Raw genomic sequence first — 20,118 nt, forward strand, 5'->3', positions numbered from 1 at the left:
ATTTACCAGCAGCTTCACATCAACAGCAGACGCATAACATTACCGAACGAGCATCAGAGCAGACTGATTTATGAACCTCCGAACATGATATCAGCTGTGCGGTCTCTGCTGTGAAGCTTTTACGGTAGTGAGGCGATATAGTCTGCTGGAGATGCTGTTAGAATTGAAAATAATTCAGCAGTATTGATATAATAACCTATAGTGATATTTCATCTGGATTGAAATTAGTGTGAAAATCTGTTTGAGCTACGAGAATAGAAAAAGCCTTCAGTAAAGCTCTTTAAAAGAGTAGAAACAGCTTTAATATTATTGTAAATCTTCAGGTAACAAACCTGAAAGCTTTTGTGGGAAATAAAAAGTGCAGTTACATTAAAGAAAGACTTTTAATCAAGTTAATTTGAAAAGATATTTAGCTTTGGTAAGCATTTTCTTGCTTTTTCAGTTTGGACGCCTGACGTTTTTGCTCCACAAACTGGAGGCATCCAGTTGCTGACGAGGCCTGCGTTGCTCCGTCCAACACCGGCTGGAAAAGGTGTCCTGAAAGCAGAATACACCCTCCCCTCCCCACCCCGCCCCTCGCCTCTGTCATCACCTTGAAACCCAGCAGCTCCTCCGCCCAGAGGAGCTACGGGACGAACAGGAAGTCTAATTCTAGACCACTTCCTGTATGACATTCCTGACCTGAGCAGCTTTCCTGTCACACTCTGAACGTGCAGCAGCCAAGTGTTTGCAGATGGTAATTTTACAGTCTTTATTATGTGAACGATAATTAGGAGTACAAAGAAGAAAAACATGGAAATAGGAAGTATTTAAACCTTGAACTCTGGTTACGCGTGAGAAGGAAAACAGAATCGCGAGTGTTCAGAGGTAACTGGGTTTATCTTTTGTTTCAGTCAGTTCCAGCAATTTAAAAGTTGTTTTAATCTCTTTATTTCATTGGTGCCTTCCATTCAGTGCACAGAATGAAAATACACACGTTTTATAACAAGATGACAGACTAATAAGGTGGAAATCTGAGAAAACAGACCACTTTAACCTTAGCAACGTAACTACATTCACCATATTTGGTTTCAACTTCACCTATGATCCCGTTCATTGCATCACATAAAATTAGTTTATATTTGTAAATACATGTGCAGTAAGCAGTGAACCCTTCAGGGCACTGGGAAAAAAAAAACAAAAAAAAAACAGCTAAACCCAAGTGACAAATGCTGATTATTTATTTTGTAATAAGCATTTTCTTTAGGAAGAAGAAAGATGCATTTTTTATGTATTTTCAGGGCTGAAGCTCATTTTGTAAATTATTGGACATCATTCCATCCAGAAAGACTTTACCTTCCTTAAAAAACTGAATTTTCATATTTATGGCCCTTTATGCATCTGCAGCTACAACCATTAACGGTTCTGGGACCGATTTTTGTGCTCATCTTGACTTCAAATGAGTAAATTGTGTCCAAAATCAGCTTTTTTTATAAAAAATGAGGGGAAAATACTTAATAGTTAGGATTAGTTCTATATTTTTCAGGTTTTTATTCCGTTTCCAGCCTTTTTAAATGTACTCCAACCTTTAGTTTAGTAGAGTTAGAGATTTGTTTATTAGTGCATTGATATATATTTATTTTTCATGTTTAAGCAATAAAACAAAAAACAGGTCCATCTTATGATAACTGTTTATAGGCTACAAGAAAAACTTCACCTTAACTTCTGAAAGTGACAAAATATTGCCTTTAAAGGCTAAAGCAGCTGATTGCCAAAAAGAGAAAGAAAAAAAAAATCTAAAATAAAAATCAGATTCACAAAAATCTGATCACATAAAACTAAAAATGGCAACCGAGTTTACAAATAAAAATGAAACAATAATAATTAGATTCAGGTTAAAAGAAATATAATAATAATAAGAAAATAATAATAATAAGAAAAATAATAATAGATATCTCCCAAAGATAGATCTTTATGAGACGATGAGTCGTCTTAACGCTGACGCCAGCTCGTCTACCTGCCAGGTAAAATCTGATCCCAGGAAGCCTCCGAGGGTCTCAGGTGACGCGTTACAGTATACTCTCCCTCAGGTTCCCACTGCCGGACGGGTTTGAAAGCTGACTTTCTGGTTGGGGTCGGTTCCAGGTGTGGAAGTCCAAGAGAGCTTGGTTGAGCTTCTCCATCCAGTCCAGTCTCTCCTGCTTGGTGTCAGCTGAGAACCAACACCTGAAGAAAAAAATAAAAATGAAAACCTCCATCAAAGTGTGTGCAAGACTTAGATCAATTTTAAGGTTACCGTTCGGCCTGAACACAAAGAAAATGTCACAGGTGTTTAGTTTTATCAGCTGTAAAGTGTTAAACACAAACATATTTTATCCTATATTAAAACAGATGTTTCCACAACTGGCATTTTGATTTATCAGTGCAGTGAAAACCAATAATAAGAGATTTTTGGTCAGCAAAAGGTCAATTCAGTTAAAAGTCTCAATAAGGCAGATTTAAGTCAACATGCATGATAGAAAACGATTCCAGAGCAAAGTCAGCTGAAAGAAAAACAGGTTAATTGGTGTGAAAAACCAAATGGTCTACATCGGTGGGATCCAGTCCTGGTCCTGGAGGGTCCTGCATGTTTTAGATGTTTTTCTGCAGAATCACTCATTCATTCAATTCAATTTGGAACAAACTTCCAGAAAACTGTAAAACAGCTAAAACACTGGGTGCCTTTAAATCTCAACTTAAAACCCACCTGTTTAGAGTTGCTTATGGTTAAATTAGGGTTAGAGTCCGGGTTTTTGATGTCTTCGATGTTTTTCTCTGTCTTACTGTTTATTCAATGTCACATGCTGTTTTTATTTTGTTTTTTAATTATGTAAAGCACCTTGAAATGCCTTGCTGCTGAAATGTGCTATACAAATAAAATTTGATTGATTGATTCAAATCAGGTGTCAAAGCAGAGAAACAACTAAAACAAGCAGGATAGTGACACCACTGGGTTATATGGTGATAAAAATGACATGACACAAAATAAAACAAAAAGCCTGGTGATTTGTTATTTGAACCTCATCTTCAGAGATGTTGGACGTTTCCAATAAACTTACTTTGACAGTGGTTGCTGGTTTTGGCCCTCCAGCTGTGCGACCTCGCTCACCAGCTCAAAGGTGAAAGGTCGAGCACATAACTCTCTCTTAACAGGCCTGACGCCCTGACTGGGGAACCTGGACAGAGAGATGCTGCCTTCTGCTTCCTGAGAGGTTAAACAGAAATCTATATTAAACCCCCCGACAGTAACCAGGTGACTTTCTTTAAAAACTTGTATTTTGTTTTGACCTTGGTCTCTTTTTCGTTCGGGTGGTTCCAGTAGTACATGTTGCATCCCTCCAGAACAAAGTATTGGCGATTCCACACCCCAAATCCACTAATCAACTCAAACATCGTCTGGAAGCAGAACAACAAAAACTAAATTTATTGCATTTAATTTTAAATAAAAAGTAATTTTTACAAATACAATGACTAAGAAAAAATTTCTGACACAGATAACAGCTACAGGAGTGCAGTTATTTTTTTTCAGTTAGATTTTAAGATACTAAGACTTGTTTAAAACAGTAATATAAAAATAATAAAATCATGACAATTAGTTATAGATGTAATAACTCTGACAGGCAAACATCTGTGGAGGTTCATTCTTAATGTTTGTGCCAAGTTTTGTTACTAAATATGTGCTGAAATCATCTTTCAAACCTCTTGCAATAAAAAAAGCAACATTACGGACCAGGAAGCCTTGGTGCTGAACATCGGAGTGACCTTCGCTGTCCAGTTTCAGGTAGATGTTGCCCTCTAGAGGCGAGAGAAAAGGCACCTGTGGGCCAAAGAAGATGAGAGGTTCAAACTTACAACTTTTAAGAGCTTATATTTTCATTTCCTGACTAGACATTACTGAACAAAATTCTGAAGTAAATTTCTACAGATTTAGAGGTGAAATGATGTTTCCATGCTCTGATTTCCCCCTCAGAGTTAATATAAATGTAGACTGAATGACGCAAGAAATAAAAAAGGCAGACAAATGGGGAACTGTAGAATATGATCACAGATTCAGTCATGCCCTTCAATAGGCACAAGTTAAGGACTAAAAAAGTCAACAGTGCAATGATTCATGATGTTGACATCATTAAAGAATGACAACTAAAAACAGACTTTAACTAATAAAACAAATTATATGACAGTAATTTTAATTTGCATGCCTGGATACATGAAGAAGAGGGTTAGTTGTTGCAGAGAAGAAGACAGAAATGTTAAGAGGTGAATCGGTGACAGTGGTGATTTCTTTTTTTTCTTTTCAAACAGTGAAAAAGTGAAACCTTCTCCTGAAATTCATCTCCCAGCAGCCTCCTGATTTTGCCTTCAAATTTCATCTGAGTGGAAGAAGGAAGAAAGAGACAGGGAGGGAGGGAGACATTATATCAGTGAGCCCACCCGTGTGTAGACTAAAAAAAAAAAAATTAAAAGTGATATCTGTGGTGCTGTGCTTTCTCTTACGTCAGTGTTTAAAAAAAAACTGTGCAGAAATGTGCAAAAGTTAGTGAGAAGCTTGGAACTGTTGCTCAATTTGTGTTTTTCACAAAAGTATTTATAGATATACTCTTAAAGTATTAATTGTCCAGTAGTTGATGGCTTCAGCTTGGCAAAATAACCATTTGACAGAAATTAATCTGTTTATAATCACTTAATTTGGGTTAATTTTACAACACAGTGCTTAGCAGACAAAAGCTCAAGTTCCTAAATTGCCAAAATAAAATAATTTATATATGGTCCACCTGTAAACACCAGTAACAGACCATTAATTATGATTACCTTGTCCAAGGGGAACTTGTTGCGCCCCAGTGAGGTCAAGGTGATCTTGTGGGAGCCGACCAGACAGAAGTTACTGGAGCGACGAGCGTTGGCAGAAGAGGAGCCTGAAAGACGAAGAAGTGCAGACTGATAACTCATGACAAGACGAGAGGTAACGGAGTCTACGGATCAGCAGAAATTAAAGATTTATGATACTGACTAAAAGAAAATGCACTTACATGTCAAGGTGTTACTGGATTTCTGTCAAAAACGTAAGAAACCGTTAGGGTGGTCCAGAAAGAAAAGCCATTTATTTTGATTTTTAGGCAGAAAATAAAACTGAATACTCACTGTGATGGTATTCAGAAGCTTTCTTGGTGTGACCTGAATATGTCAAGAGACAGTATTACATTACTCTGTTTTATAAAAAACACTCACTGAGTTTTTAATTTCCAAAGAGAAATAAATAAATATATATATTTTTTAAAAACACCACTTACACGTGACTTGGAGGAAGCCCGGTCTGTGGTGCTGCTGCTGCTGCTCCCCGAGGTGTGAGACTAAATGGAACAAAAAGAGAAAATAATACAATTCAAACAAACCCAGACTCAAAAATGAAATTTAGTCTGAGCTGTTTATAACTAAAAGGAGCTTCTATGAACCTTAAAGGTGCGGAAAAAATGTAGAGAAACAGTGGATCACTTAAAAATATTGTTTTATAAAAAGACAGTTTGTTTTGTTCAATTTGTTACAAGCTTGAAGATAAAATTAATCTTTCTGGACATATTTTGTGTTTTTTATACCAGTTTATATGAAGAACGTCCACAGGAACCGTACAGCACTTTTTGTCTTTGTAAACTTAAACTAAGAGGCCGAATTCACAGCAGATTTTTTGACTTGAAAGCGTAGATAAACCACAGGGGTGTTAATGAGAGCTGCACCGGTTTCTGCAGCTGTGCATGCTGGGTATCTGTGGAAGAATCAAACGAGTTGGACTTCCTCTAACCGAAATGCAGAATACACTTCAGTTTTCATTGCTCTTTTAAGTCAAAATGTGCCAGGCAGTAATGTAACACATTTTCTGTGCCATTGACCCAAGTGATGTACATTAAAATATGAAATAAGAAACTAAAGCAGCACAAAAAAAGACAAAAAGATTTTAAACTGACTGAACTGTCAATATGTAGTTCAGCAATACAGTTCTCCATTTTTTTACAGAAAGAGATTAGAAACTATTAAAAAGTAAATTACCATTGATAACTTGCAACCAAATCAAGATTCTACATTTTTACCTAAACTCATAGCTACTAAAAACCAATCACAATTATTTTGTCTTACCATGCTGTAGACTTCCACATCAATCTCAAAAGAGGAGCGAATATCCTTCCTGAAAAGTGATGAAAACAGAAAAATAAACATATGATATGAACATTTAACAGCCAAACAAAGGAAAAGCTAAATCTGATTTTAGTCTCAGCATGTAACTACAGGAAAACAAACAGAACAATGTCAGCAGAGCTGATGAATTGTTGCTTACATTGTGACAGATGTTGGGAAGGAGATGGCATCTCCATTTTGAGCATCAGCTGCTGTGGCCAGCGGCGTGGCAATGATGTTGCACGGGCCGTAGCGAATCAGAACAAAGAAGTAGTGGCTTGGCCGACCTAAACGGGTACATAAAGCAAATACAGTTTAAATGTGCACTTCAATCAGCATATTTGTTTAATTCGTCCCCGATTTTTAAACCCGAAATCTGTTCAAGTACCCGTGCGGTTCTGCGATGTGCAGACAAATTCCACCTTCAGAGGCAGCTGGATGTTTGTGATGCTGAGCGTCCCTCTGCAGGGCTGCTGGGAAATGTACTCCGTGTCCTTCTTTGTTGCTTCTTCAGACTCCGAGCTCCTCTCCTCTCTCAGCCTGGCCACCTCTGCCAGCAGGGCGGAGCGTTTCTCACCTAAAACAAGCAGTTAAATCAAAATATTTGAAATCCCCCATCCTGAACAAGCATGGAGGCGACAGAGAAGGAATGACTCCCTTTTAACAGGAAGAAACCTGCAGCAGAACCAGGCTCGGGATGGATAGCTGACTGGAGAACAGGAAAGAAAACTGGGCCAGGAGTCTCCTCAGGTTCTGTGCTAGCAGAATTTATCAATAATGTACCAAAAAACAACAAAGCCCCACTATAAATATGCTTTGAAATATATAAACTGTAGCTTTGATTGGTTCCAGACTTTGGGAAGGCTGGTTTAATCCTGTTTGTGTAACCTTAAAAACAGCTAACACTGCCCTGCCCTTTGCCAAAGCAAAAGCAAAATATTTTTATTTTTTATTAACAAGAATACTCAAAAACTTGAAGTGTTTTTTAAGTGTTTGGGGAAGTGTTTTAACTTGGGGAAAAACAAACTATCTTTGCTTTAGTGTGTATGATCACTTGTGTTGAAACTTAAAAACAGCATGAGCCTTTTAGAGAAATATTGAAAGATTTCTTTTTTCCCCTCAAGCATTTTGATGTTTTTCTGCCAGCAATAACTAAAGTTAGAACTTCTTACAAGACAACATTTCTTATGTTAAATAAATTATGCATTAATGCCATTGTTCTTATTTTCTAACTCAAATGAGACCGTTTAAAGTCACCAACAGTTGCTAAGCTGATAAAGAAAGAGATTTTTTTTTTAAATCAGTGGAGACGGTTTATGACCCAATTGTGTTCTTACAGGAGACAAGCAGCAGTTTCTCAGCTTCAGCCTCCTCCAGCGAGCCTCGCCCGTGTTCCTCGTCAGTACAGCAGCTCAGAGCTTGTAGCGTCTGGTTGATCACAGTCTGCAGTTTTGATGCTTCTTCATTAAGAGCCTGGAAAAACAAAAACACCCATCATCATCATAGGAAGGTGAACGCTGAGAAAAGGTTCAGTGAAAGCTTTTGTCAGGGTTTATGCCGATTTCTCCAAATTTCACATGTAAAATCTCTGTTTTTCAGACGTTCTCCAGGAAGTGTAGAAACCCTGGTTAGAGTACAGTTTCCATTTTAACCTAATTGGACAAAAGATGATCAAGATACCGAGACTTTGCCATTAACTTTACTAAACTGATCTGCTGTGAAATTAAATTCATTCCCCCAAAACTTGAACCGATTCTCACCGCAATTCTCTCCTTGGTGTTGACTGATGGTTGAGGTTTGGTCTGCCCTGGAGTCTGTCTCTGAACAGCAGGAGTGACGCTCTGAACGGTCGGCAGCTTACTCTGTCTTTGTGTGCGGTACGCATCAATACTGTCAAACAGAACAGATATCAAGTCACTTCATGATGCAGAAAGAACGCAGAAACTGAGATATTTTAAGTATTTACGCGGCACCCTAACCTTCTGCTGATATCTGCATCAATAAACATACAAGTCAACTGTGCAAAACTAGATAATACTGGAGAAAGTTCTTTTTTTTTTTTTTAGATTATTATATAATTTGAATGTAATCAGTACTTAACTGGTAACATGAGGTTATTTTGTAGATGAAGTGATAAACAATATGGCAAAAATGACTAAGAGTAACATCCTCATAAAGCTGTAAAAATAAAGAGTCAAAGTTTTTTAAGACATGCAAACAGTTAATTATGAGAACTAAAATCTAAGGCATTATTTACATAAATACAGTAACTATCATGGCATAAATATAGGATGCAAAAAATATTACTTTCTGGATAATCTGTCAGATTTTAAAGCTGCACAGCCCCACCTGCTGGTGCAGAAACACAGACTTCTTTATTTTCAGTCAGATTTGTTAGTTGGTTTTCTTTCCAATAGAGTTAAAATTAAGAGCTAACAAACATTTCTAGGATGCTTTGTCATTCTTGTAATTGCATGGTCCTGAAGTCAACTGGACAATATTTAGTGTGAAGAAACTTTTATAGAGGTTAATGTGGAAAAAATAAAATAATTGTCACCATTTCACCTGGCTGAACTGTACAATAAATGCCCAAGTTGTAAAAATTGGGAAGAAAATTCAGCAATCCAATTATACTGTTTCAAAACATGTTTTTTCTTTCACTGGTTTGAACCCTTTACTTTCTTCCTAATAAGTTAAAAATAAGGATTAACATTGCCTTTGCTACCTGTACAGAGGAGCAGATTCAGCAGGAGGGGCGCTGCTTTCTTCTGGGGTCAGGAGAAAAGATGGAGGATCAGACTTCTGCGTTGCTGCCAGTCGCTGTTGGAAGATGCCACAGACACTGATATTACAAAACCATTTATCGAAACATAAACAGGAAACAGTTTCTTTGTTTCTAAATGGTTCTTTTAAAGTTCTCACCAGAGGGGTGACCGCAGCCTCAACAGACTTGCTGAGAGGAGAGAGGATGCCACTTGCAGGAAACGTGAGCAGATCATCTCCGATGCTGTCAAGGTTTCTGCTGTCATCACGCTCCTCGTCCTCCTTTTCACACCTCTCCTTCTCTCCATCTGGGTCCATCTTGTTCTTGACCCCAGAGCAAACACCGATACCACTATCATGGTCTTCATCAAGTTGGTCCTTTTCTTCTCCAGCATATTCCAGCACGTCCTCGAACATCTTGTCAATTATTTCAGATGTGTTGGTCTCATCGTGGGAGCTTAATCCAGCATCTGCGGGAAGAAATTTTAACACCAAATCAAATCTCTTTCTGGACAAGCTATGACAACAAAAATGAAATTCTTTCAAGAGCAACTAATTCCCATAACTTCAAGTTTATTTGTAGAATACCAACACTGTGCTTGTAATCTTGTGTCATTTGCTGCATAATTCTGTAACAACGTAGTAGGAAATTATAAGGAATTATAGTAAGGAATTATAAGAGTTTAAAAGAAATAAAGAAGGAAGTAAAACAGACAGAAGTGGATTAAGGCCACGGTGGAGAAAATAAAAAAAATTCCCAGAATTTTGACGGTTTCTCAGACTTCTGAAGGGAAAGTTTTTATTGTGGCACCGTGGCCTTAATCGTTCTTCTGTAAAAACAAAATCGAAACACCCCTTGTGTGTTTAATTGAGCACAATAAAGTGAGCCCAGTGTATTACCATCTCACCAATACAGTGCTTCATCCCTGTGTTCTGCTGTTGTTAAAGCCCGAGTGCTCATAAATCAGGCTGGTCTCACCTGACAGACTCGTCTCTGTCTTGGACTCCATTGATGTTTCGCTCTCAGTCAGAGTTGAGCTATTGATCAGCTCGGGCTCCAGGATAAAAGTGACTTTCCTTGAGCTTTCTGCTTTGTGAGTTTCTGCTGTCAGCTCGTCTACAACATCCTGCCTTCCCTCTGCTGAATCGGTTTCCATCTCAGGTGAGGCCGACGCCTGGATCTCTGTCGAACCTTGAGCTTCATCGCTTTCATAAATCTGAGGTTTTACTGAGGCCTGAGCTACATCTTCAGCATTTCTCCCATGGTCTGCGTTCCCTGATTGTGTTTCTTCTAAAGCTTGAGCTTCATGTTTTACACCGACTGCTTGGCTCTTCTGTGATTGTTGAAATGCATCATCGTTTTGGGGGAGCATTTCTTCACAGCAGCCTTCGGAGAATTCTATTTTTCCCTGATTACTGTTTAAATCAGATTTCTCTTTCACAGTATTGTCTGCACTACTTCCCATTTCAAGTTTCTCTTTCTCAGATTTATGTCTCTCAGCTTCCTGCTGTTTGGGAGTCAAACTAAATTCTGCATCCTGAATATCAGTAGGTTTATGATCAATGGTAGAGCCGTCTCCCTTCTCCTCATCCTCTCTGGGTGATTCTAATCCCCTTTCCTCTTGCTTTCCCCCTGCTGTGACAAACTCTTCAGCCCTGCATTGAGGATATCTCCAAATCCTTAATTCCTCATCAGTTGAAGGCTCAATCAACTCTTCACCATACGAAGAATTTTCCATTGTTTCATCTTCATCAAAAGTAAACCCCTCAGACCTGTCCACTTCAGTTACTTTAGAAACCTCACGTCTGTCCTTCACGTTTGACTCGTCTAGAAGACTTGACTGGAAGATATTTTGCTCATCAGCTCTGTGCAGCTCAGACAAACTGTGCTCCTCATTGAAAGACAACTCTAACACAGTCTGGGCCTCTGGCTGCTGGGAGCCTGGCTGCTCTTTTTTATTCATAGCTGCAGACTTGTGCTCGTTCTTATTCTCATCTTCCTCACCGTGATGAGGTTTCTGTCCTTCACCGAAGAGTTCAAACTCAGATGCAGCAGGAGCTCCTGGGGACGTCCCTTCACCTGTTGAGACACAAATCCAGAATCTTATCACTTCAGAGCATTATCTATTAAAAGTATACATTGGAGGCTGTAAAATGAGATTTAAAATGTAGACTTTTAACCCCCCCAATACAGTTTACTTTTGCATGTCTCATCTCCAATACTGCCCTCATAAATTGTTTCTAATTTTTATACTGAAACTAATAAAGTCTTGCTTACTTGAGGGAAGGCTTAACATAATGTCAGTAGTCTTACCCAATATATTTACAGATTTCTCTGCAGCTGATGCAAGAGTTTCAGTGAAACTCCCATCTTTCATCTCAGCATCACCATGAACCTGCTGGAATATAAACAATGTCAGCATCAGGATGTAAAAATGCAACAAAGATGTTTATGTGGATTCCTTAAAATTACAAAAATAGGTGATCATTTTAAAATAACCACAATTGTGATTACAATTTTATATGAATATGAACAGTCTCTTAAGTGCAAGAAACATCATTATAAACAGAAAATATAAAGCAACCACTGTTTTATATGAAACTATTAAGAGGCTAAAATTGTGCTGCATAGAACAGAAAATCGCTCTAAACTGATAATTCGGTATGTGATGTAAAGCACTAAAATAACAGTCATTTTTAAAGAGATGGGGGAAAATGAATGACTCAAATGTAAAAAATACGTGAAATTACATCTTTCTCACTTCAGTGAATTTCCCCTACAACCACAACACATTCTAAAAAAAAAAAAAAAAAGGTGCAAGACGTTAGAAGTGAACCGCATTCCTTAAAAGGGTTTAGATGAAAATATGTCCGACTGCAGCATCAAGTTGGGTCACATTGAAGAAAAACATCTAAATCACCAGTCAGTGCCTTTTTTAATTTTCACCCCCAAATCACAAACTCACATCCCAGAGCTGCGTGGGAGGCCAACAAAATTTCCTTTTAGATTTAAGAACCGACGAGGAGTCAGCGGGGGTCCTTTCCTGCTAACGTTTATATAAAGTAGCATGACAGAATATTACCAAACAAAATAAAAAATAAATAAAGCCCAACTGTTATTTATACTGGAAAGAATTGACTTGAAAACTACAACACAATGTTAATCATTGTATTTAATTAAGTGCTTCAAAACAGCTCAACCACATTCAAAATAATTTTTTTAAATTTATGAAAATCATTGAATTTGCATCATTATAACTAATGAACAATAACAAATATCATTAAGACAGTTAAAAATAAAAAGTAACAAACTCACATGAATCAACGAGGAATCGGAGTCGCTCCTTTTCAGCCAGGCATTCTCGCTGATTGGCTGGAAAGGCAGCTTGTTCAACTCCAGTTCTCGTTCCTGATCAGCAAAACAAAGTTTTGAAGTTCGAAAAGCCTTTGATGATAAAAGCTCATCAGACAGAACTGATAAGGACTGTTCTGTGACAGGCAGAACCAGTGATAAGTGTATAATTTATTTACTTTTTTTAATACTGGGAAGCACTAAAGCAGATAAGTGATTAAAGCTGCAGAACCAACCTGTCGTATAAGGGAAGCCTGCTTAGAGCTGGGTGTTGTTGTGAGCTGGAGTTTCTGCTGAATCCCAGACACAAAGTCGGATCCGGGCCGTTGGCAGGGGTTGGCAGGACTTTGTATCGGGGTGGGGCTGACCAGAGAGACAGGTGCCTTAAAGCGCTCCATTCGTTGATTAAACTCTTCTTTACCTGGAAGAAGCATCAGCGGTCGATATTATCCTATTTGCTCAGAGGGCGGTGGCAGTTAAAACGCTAAATATTGACCAACATTAGGCTGATATTTGGCAGGACGTGCTTCATATTGGTCTGAAGACTAGAAGAAACACTTTACCACTTAGCTAAACAGAGTACAGATACAAAATACACATTCTGTGTTATTTCTGGGTTAGCTATACAAGACAGGGTTTAAAATCTATTGAATCCACATTGTCAAAACAATTCATGCCACTTTAAAAACAAAAAACATACATTAAATACTCAAAAGTAAATAACTGTTTATCAAGATATAGTGTGGCATGATGTTGAATACTCGTATGTGTGAGTGTGTGTGCTTTTTTTCCATCCTCACCAAGGAAATGCTCTTTGACACCCTTGTTGAGAAGCGATGGGCCTTCAGCTCCCGGATCAGAGAGGCAACGCTGACCTACCAAAAAAAAAAAAAAAAAAAAAAAAAAAAAACAGATTTTTTTTTTTTAATGTCTCAAACTGCAGTTTTTATCCAATACCCAGACTCCTGTTTTGGTTTATGACAGATCCATAAACACTTTGAAAGGTAATATTACATTCTTATGCAGATTGCAGACCCGGCTTGACTTCAAACCAACACCGACCAGAAAAAGCGAACAAAACCCATAATAAATACAGATGCATTTATTATGGGTGTTGTGTTGACATGTTATTAGGTAAAACAAACTGAACTAAGGCAAGGTTTCTCTGCTAAACTCATTTTGAAAATGTCATAAGTTACTTTGGTGATTAGATCTAAGGCTATAATGTAAGAAGTGTTTGCTGAATATAGTGTTATAGTGATAGTTTGGTGGACAATTTAAATATTCCAACCTCAGCAGTAAAAAGAACTATTACCATCTCCTCTCTGGGTGAGCAGCTGAACTCGGGAACGGACCGAGGGAATTATCGGCGTGTCTGCTTTTGTCTGGAGCTCAGCCAGGCGTCCAGATGTCGAAGGTTTGGGACTGTGATTCTCCTGACCAGCTGCTTCCAGACGGCGACGTTTCAGACCATCTTTTATCACTGAATCAACAAATGGAAACGTTGATGTAAACATCAGCACAGTGCCTTCATAAAGATCTGATTCTTCACATTCCTGTAAATTTCGACACAAACCTGATGCTGAGACAATATTGTCTTCTGAATCTGACAGAGGTTCTCTCTGCCTTTTCAAGCTGCCATTGCCACCATTTTCTTCTCCAGCTTCCATATTGAACTGCAAACAAAGACAGCTCAAAGTCAAATGGACTGTCACAGACTACACTATTAATAGGTGATTGTCTTTAGTAACAGGTTTATAAACAGAAAGCAAAACTGACAAGTTGACTTGTTTTTTACGTCATCTTGTTAGATGTGTCTTCTACTGTGGATTTTATATATTTGCCATGTGAAAGTTTTATTTAAAAAAAAAGGCTTTAAACAGACAAATAATTATCCTTCTTTTGTTTACACATTATATGCTCAAATCACCTCAGATGACTCCTCAGTGCAAAGGAAGTGGCTCTACACTGGTGGGGAAATAAACTTGTAAAGATATTAAATAGATTTTGGGGGGGTTTGTGTTCTTATATCAATATCCAAGAAATGTCCATTAATTAATTTTACTTCATTTTAGATAAGTTAAATAAATTTGTAGAGGGTTTATATTAACTTAATGTGATATTTTGTACCTTAAAATTTTGTAAACCCCAATTTTAACAGGTCACCCATTAATGAGAGGGGAAAATAAGGTCAGATTTTTACCAAATAGGCACAAACGAAAGAAAAGTCAAGTTAGTTACAACAAATAGTACCTTTTCAAGAACCACTGCTCAAAAAAATTAAAAACCCTGATATTTTCTAACATAGGTTTACAGCATCGTCATTAGAAATACTTCTTTATACTAATTTCTACAGTTAATAGCCTTGATGACACCATCTGTTGTGTGTTTTACACACTATAATGTGTTTATTTTGCGAATGGACCAATTTTAACTGAGATATCTGATATTATCTGACATTATAAAGCTGTTTAACCATTTCATTGGTCTTTCATGCAAGAGGAAAATCCTTAAAAGCGTGAAATAAAATATAAAAGTCACTTTTCTAAAAACTAGTAAATAAGCAACAAACATCAGATTAGTTTAGCAAATAAAAGGAGGTGACAACGCCCAGTTTAGGTAATTTCAAATTAGGACAGGTAGCGAGTTATGCTAGCTAAGCTAGCTGTCAGTAAAGTAAACAACAAACAAACAACCGAGCAGTAGTTTATTAAACATGCTGACTTTTATTCACGATGAGGACAATTTACTGCTTTATGGAACTTAAATAGGACAGCTCCATGTTTTTATTTTTATATACGAAGTACTAGTACTAACCTGGAGCTTTCTGTCTAGTTTTTCTGCAGTTTTAGAGTTAGCATCACGAGGTAGCTGCAGCTAGCTTAAATTTATCGACACGTAATTAAAAAAGAAATGTTACTTTCTTACCTGAAAAGATATCTGTAGGAAAATACAACTTTAAAACGAATAAATAGTTACAGAAGAAGGGTGAAATAATAGAAGAAAACTTCTTGTTGTCACCGTTTACTGGACTCCTCCTTCAACTTTGAATTTCAGCGGGCCTTCTGACGTCAGCGGAAATGCGTCATTCTTCTTCCCACTTTACCGTAATACGCTGATCGCTGTTCATAAAATCTGAACTAGCCCGAAAAATACTTTTATTCACGATAAGATTGCTGATCTAAGATCAGTCACTGAGCAACATCGTATTTCACCGAGGGCTGCAGGACATTAAAATCTGATCCCAAGTTTGAAAAAACAGGTTTTGTTTAAATAACCGTACTAAACAGAGTAAACACCCAAATAGATTATCACACTTTGTTGATTACAACTAGCTTCAATCAGTGTATGTTAAACTATTTTTATCCAATTTTAGGGATAGGATGCACATTTACTGAAGCAGATTATAGCATTTTTTTTCAGAATCAATATATAAAAAAATAAATAAGTGAATCATTTTGCCATTTAGAGTCAAGAATAGAGTGTCTCCACTGTATGCTTACAAACTGTTGAAACTGGTTGGTTAGATGATTTGAACTTCTACAAACCATCCATCCATCCATCCATCCATCCATCCATCCATCCAAGTGGAACAAAAATGTCTCACTGTAAGATTTTGAAATCAACATACTAAAAACTCTTTTGGTATTTTGAAAGTAAAACAATTTTTTCACTGAAAAATACAGATTTATACCTGCTGTTGTTTAAATTTTCTTTGAACAACGAGACAAAGATTTGCTGACACATGCACAGAAATGATGAGTATGTCATAGTGTCAGTGAGCTTAGGTTTCTGAAGTTATCCTACACAATCTGCGATAAGATCTTTTAAGCACAGTTGTTTCTAATTTTAGATGGTAACAAATACGCATTGAGAGAGGAACTGAATCATGGTTTACCAAATACGTGTTTTACCCCTGAGGGAGAAAAGTTTTCTGTTTATATATATACATAACGCCACAGTCATCGAAACTGAACTCTTTATGTGTCATTAGACCTTTCTTAGAATCCCGCAACCTTTACAAACAGGCATAGGCAAAAAAGGAACAGTGACTCATATAATACCTCAGACTTCTTCTTCCTAATCCTCCTGTGGCCTTCAGGTCAAATTGACGAGAAGTTACAAGGGCTTCTCTACCTCTTTGAGGGCTTCAGGAGGGTTAAAGTATTAATACACTTAAGGACTGTTGTAGTCTGTACATGGTTGAGGTTAGCCCAGAGAACCCAGACAGGAAGACAGGACAGCGTGGGGGGGAGAAGGTATTTTAACCTTTGAAGGTAAGCTAAAGGGAGCAAATCTCAATGAGACGACAATAGGACTAGTACACATAAATAACAAGCTGTATTGGTGCTTTACTCAGAATAAATTTAAGTACTTTTATATAATAAACCCAGTACCAGATGTACATTTAGGATCAGAATGATCTGAATAATTTTTTCTTTAGAGTCTTTTTGTTTAGTGGCAAATAAAATGCTCACATAAAGTGTCCCATGGTGCCTCAGAATACATTATATCACCTGAAAAGTATTATTTTTTGTAATTAATTGACATTTTCTGTGAAAATTATGATGTAAAATGTTGAAAATGCCCAACATCATTCTCTCTTTTGACTACCATGAAGAATTACAGCAATGATCAAGCACAAAAAGCCACAGAGACATTTTGCTTTGTTTTAAAAGACACTCAAAACCCCTTTCTGAACTGTCAGCAATTTGATCTTTATCTCTACAAGTGGCTTGTTTGTGATTATTTATCTCTGTTCGATGTTATCTTTCATCGAATCGACAGACAGCAGTTGCACCATTTTCTGTCACTGGCTTATTTAATCTATGATAAATGCAAAATGCAGAATATACATTCTTTCTGGGTCCCTGAGGAAATAGACTGACCTGATTCATTTAGTGGGCATCATTTGCTCCACAGTTAACCCCTGGAGTCTACGTTATGACTGATATGCCTTCCTTTGTGGAAGAAGAGATCAGAAATCAAATAAAATGAATACAAATTGTTTTTAAAAAACAAAAAGCAAAAGGTGTGTTTGGTTTGCATTGCCTGTAATAAGTCAGACTTGTCCTCAGTAAGTGTTGGGTTATGCCAGGTATCCTTTTCTGTTCTACGGAGAGAATTTGCAGCCAAGTCTTCAGTTGGGGCATGGGGCAGGCTTTAAAGTGCTTTACTGCTCTTTGTGGATGATGTGGTCCCATTGGCCTCATCAAACCAGGACGTCCATCAGAGACTGGAGCACTTTACAGCTAAATGATAAATAGGCAGAAGGAAGATCAGCATCTCCAAGTCTGAGGACAAGGTCCCCTGGAAAATGGCAGATTCCCAATTCCAAGTAGAAGAATTCAAATATCTCAGGGTCTTGTTTACGAGTGGTAGAAGAATGAAGCCAGAGATTGATAGACTGATTGGGATAGCGTCTGCTGTTATGTTTAATCTTTAATAACTGATCTACAGTATGTTCCAACCCTCGCCTATGGTCATGAGTAATGACTGAAAGATGAAATCAGCTTCCTCTTCAGAGTGGCCTTAGGAATAGGGTGAGGAGTTTAGTTATTTTGAGAGGAGATTTGAATAGTGTTGCTGTTCCTCTGCATCAAAAAGGAGCCAGTTGAGGTGGTTTGGGAATCTTGTAAGGATGCTTTATGAACACCTTCCAAGGGAAGGTGTTACCAGACCTGCTCCACTGGGAGGAGGCCTTGGGGTGGAACCAAGACTCACTGGACAGATTAGATCTCACAGAAGGCTTGAGAACTCCTTGGAGTCCATTCAGAAGACACATGGGGAGAAGATCTGGAGATTTCTGCTTAACCCTCCTGAAGTCCTCAAAAAAGAGAGAGACGAAGAGATGTAAAGAAGCCCTTGGCCCTTCGGGTCAATTCAACTCAAAGGCCACAGGAAGGTTAAGTTAAATTTAATGCGAAATAACGCATTAAATGAGAGTATATTCTGAATAAAAGCTCTTCTGAAAACTGCTGAACGTGTCATATTGTACTTGATTTCTGCCAATAAGATTTCCAGGAAGTGGTAAAGATAGTTTCTGATCATATACTTCTCTTTTCTGTCGTGCAGAAAAAGATTTTTTATCTCTTCAGTATCTGTGACCTACCACTCCACCGTGAACGCCCTCGTCAAACGAGACTAGACATCTGTCTCTCTGCAGTGGAAAGTTTGTAATAATAAGCTGCAGAAGGGCTGACATCACTAGAACTTTCAGTTCCACATTGGGTAGGATTTAAACCAGACTTGGGGGTTCATCTCAGCCACAACAGAGCGAGAAGAAGAAGAACCTGGTCCTCATCATTTCATCACCAGCATCATGAAGACTCTCTGTTTGACTCTCGGGCTGCTGCTGCTCACTTTCTGCTGCTGCAACGCCATTCGTGAGTGACCTCTGTTTTCCTCGTTACATTTTAATGTTCCTCAGCGGTGCGTCGAGATTGACTGAATTCATTATTTTCACAGCCAGTGCAGTGCAGTTCAGCACAGCTCCTGGAAATTGCTGCTTCAAGTTCAGCACCATGAGGATACCACTTAACCGCATCACTGACATAACCAAGACCCACAGGTCCTGCCTGAAAAAAGGATTCATGTGAGTTTTACTCTTCCTGCATTTCATTTTTATGTGTAATAAAGTAACAGGAAATCTGCCAACTGATGTACTGCACAAATAAAAATTCCAGTTTCAAACTAAAAACAACATAAAAACTTATTTATATTTGCATTTTTATGTTCTGCAGAGTTACGACTAAGCTGAAACGACAGATCTGCTTCCGTTTGAGCTCTGATTGGGTTCTCAAAGTCTACAACAAAGTTTACACCAATGAAGGCAGCACCTGAGAATAATAAAGAAATGTTTTTTTTTATTGCTTTGCATATTTAAATATGCTCTCATATACTGTAAATGCCTATTTTTTGTACACATAAAGCCTTATATTTGTATTTTAATAAAACTTGTTGCAGCAAACATTTTGGGTGCAAGTTTTTTTTCTATTTTATTTATTTTTTAAATATAACAAGATTAACGCATATACTCCAGTTTTTTCAGTTTGAGCCTGTCGTGACTGATCATTGGAAATTTTTTTTTTATAAAAGGATGACCTGAAGTAAGAGGTCATTTTGTTGAATTTACACACACATATTTCAAATACGGTTAAAGTTCGAAAAACTAAAAACTGCTGTTGAATGTAAAAAGCTGGAAATAAGGCTGGAGGCTTAAATTGAGAAACCACTGAATTATGTACATGTTTATTAAAATTACTTCCACCAGGTACAGGTAATGTAGGAAAATATTTAAAAACTAGACACTCTCGAAGAGTGCGAGCTCTCACGGGTAATTCAAAAATTGTAAGACTGTGATCCGGATCACCACAAAAATTTGATCATTTGTTTTTTTGTGACGACCCCAGCATTTCCTGAGAATTTCATCAAAACCTGTTCGGTAGTTTTTAAGTAATCTTGCTAACAGACAGACAGAGAAACTACCGAAAACATGGGTATTAACGCATCAGAGTTGTTTTTTTTTGCAGGCATATTCCGTGGGTTGCAAAAATATTCCCTTTTGGTAATATGCTGGTGTAGATTCTCAGTCATCCAGGCCATGGTAAATTCAAAAAAAGTTAAAAAACAAAAACAACTGGACTTCTATTCTGTAGCTGAAGACGTTTCGCTTCTCCTCCGAGGAGCTTTCTCAATTCAGAAATAGAGAGTGTGGAGTTGAGCTTTTAAAGCTGAGATGTGATGTAAGCTGGATTGCTTGCAAATTGTTCTCACTCTCCTAACAATGGAGGCTCGTTAGAATCCTTGTTTGTCTGACT

The 20,118-nt window shown here is 37.7% G+C and overlaps 2 protein-coding genes across 5 annotated transcripts; one reads left to right on the forward strand and one right to left on the reverse strand.

The window, feature by feature from the left end:
• Positions 1-912: 912 nt before the first annotated feature.
• si:dkey-30c15.10 (uncharacterized protein LOC559353 homolog) lies at positions 913-15,379 on the reverse strand. 4 transcript variants are annotated; one of them, XM_037978464.1, is made up of 25 exons: positions 15,227-15,379; positions 13,875-13,974; positions 13,614-13,781; positions 13,099-13,173; positions 12,535-12,719; positions 12,263-12,355; positions 11,913-11,990; positions 11,261-11,345; positions 10,952-11,026; positions 9,106-9,416; positions 8,909-9,003; positions 7,944-8,073; positions 7,521-7,656; positions 6,572-6,760; positions 6,344-6,470; positions 6,145-6,193; positions 5,307-5,366; positions 5,158-5,190; positions 5,046-5,067; positions 4,828-4,931; positions 4,335-4,388; positions 3,749-3,835; positions 3,307-3,414; positions 3,078-3,223; positions 913-2,205 (listed from the first exon to the last, which is right to left on the reverse strand). In XM_037978464.1, exons 2-25 carry the CDS (start codon positions 13,966-13,968, stop codon positions 2,049-2,051), a joined length of 2,661 nt encoding a protein of 886 aa, XP_037834392.1. In that variant the 5' UTR covers positions 13,969-13,974; positions 15,227-15,379; the 3' UTR covers positions 913-2,048. The 4 variants fall into 4 exon arrangements, with proteins under 4 accessions (XP_037834392.1, XP_024865863.1, XP_037834394.1 ...); XM_025010095.2 differs by having other exon boundaries at positions 11,913-11,993; XM_037978466.1 differs by lacking the exon at positions 11,913-11,990 and having other exon boundaries at positions 11,261-11,342.
• Positions 15,380-18,409: 3,030 nt separating this feature from the next.
• LOC108246582 (C-C motif chemokine 18-like) lies at positions 18,410-19,270 on the forward strand. The gene is made up of 3 exons (XM_017434207.3): positions 18,410-18,684; positions 18,767-18,893; positions 19,042-19,270. Exons 1-3 carry the CDS (start codon positions 18,621-18,623, stop codon positions 19,139-19,141), a joined length of 291 nt encoding a protein of 96 aa, XP_017289696.1. The 5' UTR covers positions 18,410-18,620; the 3' UTR covers positions 19,142-19,270.
• The last annotated feature ends 848 nt before the right edge of the window (positions 19,271-20,118 follow it).

Source organism: Kryptolebias marmoratus, linkage group LG11 (assembly GCF_001649575.2).
Source record: "Kryptolebias marmoratus isolate JLee-2015 linkage group LG11, ASM164957v2, whole genome shotgun sequence".
NCBI classification, from domain to species: Eukaryota; Metazoa; Chordata; class Actinopteri; order Cyprinodontiformes; family Rivulidae; genus Kryptolebias; species Kryptolebias marmoratus.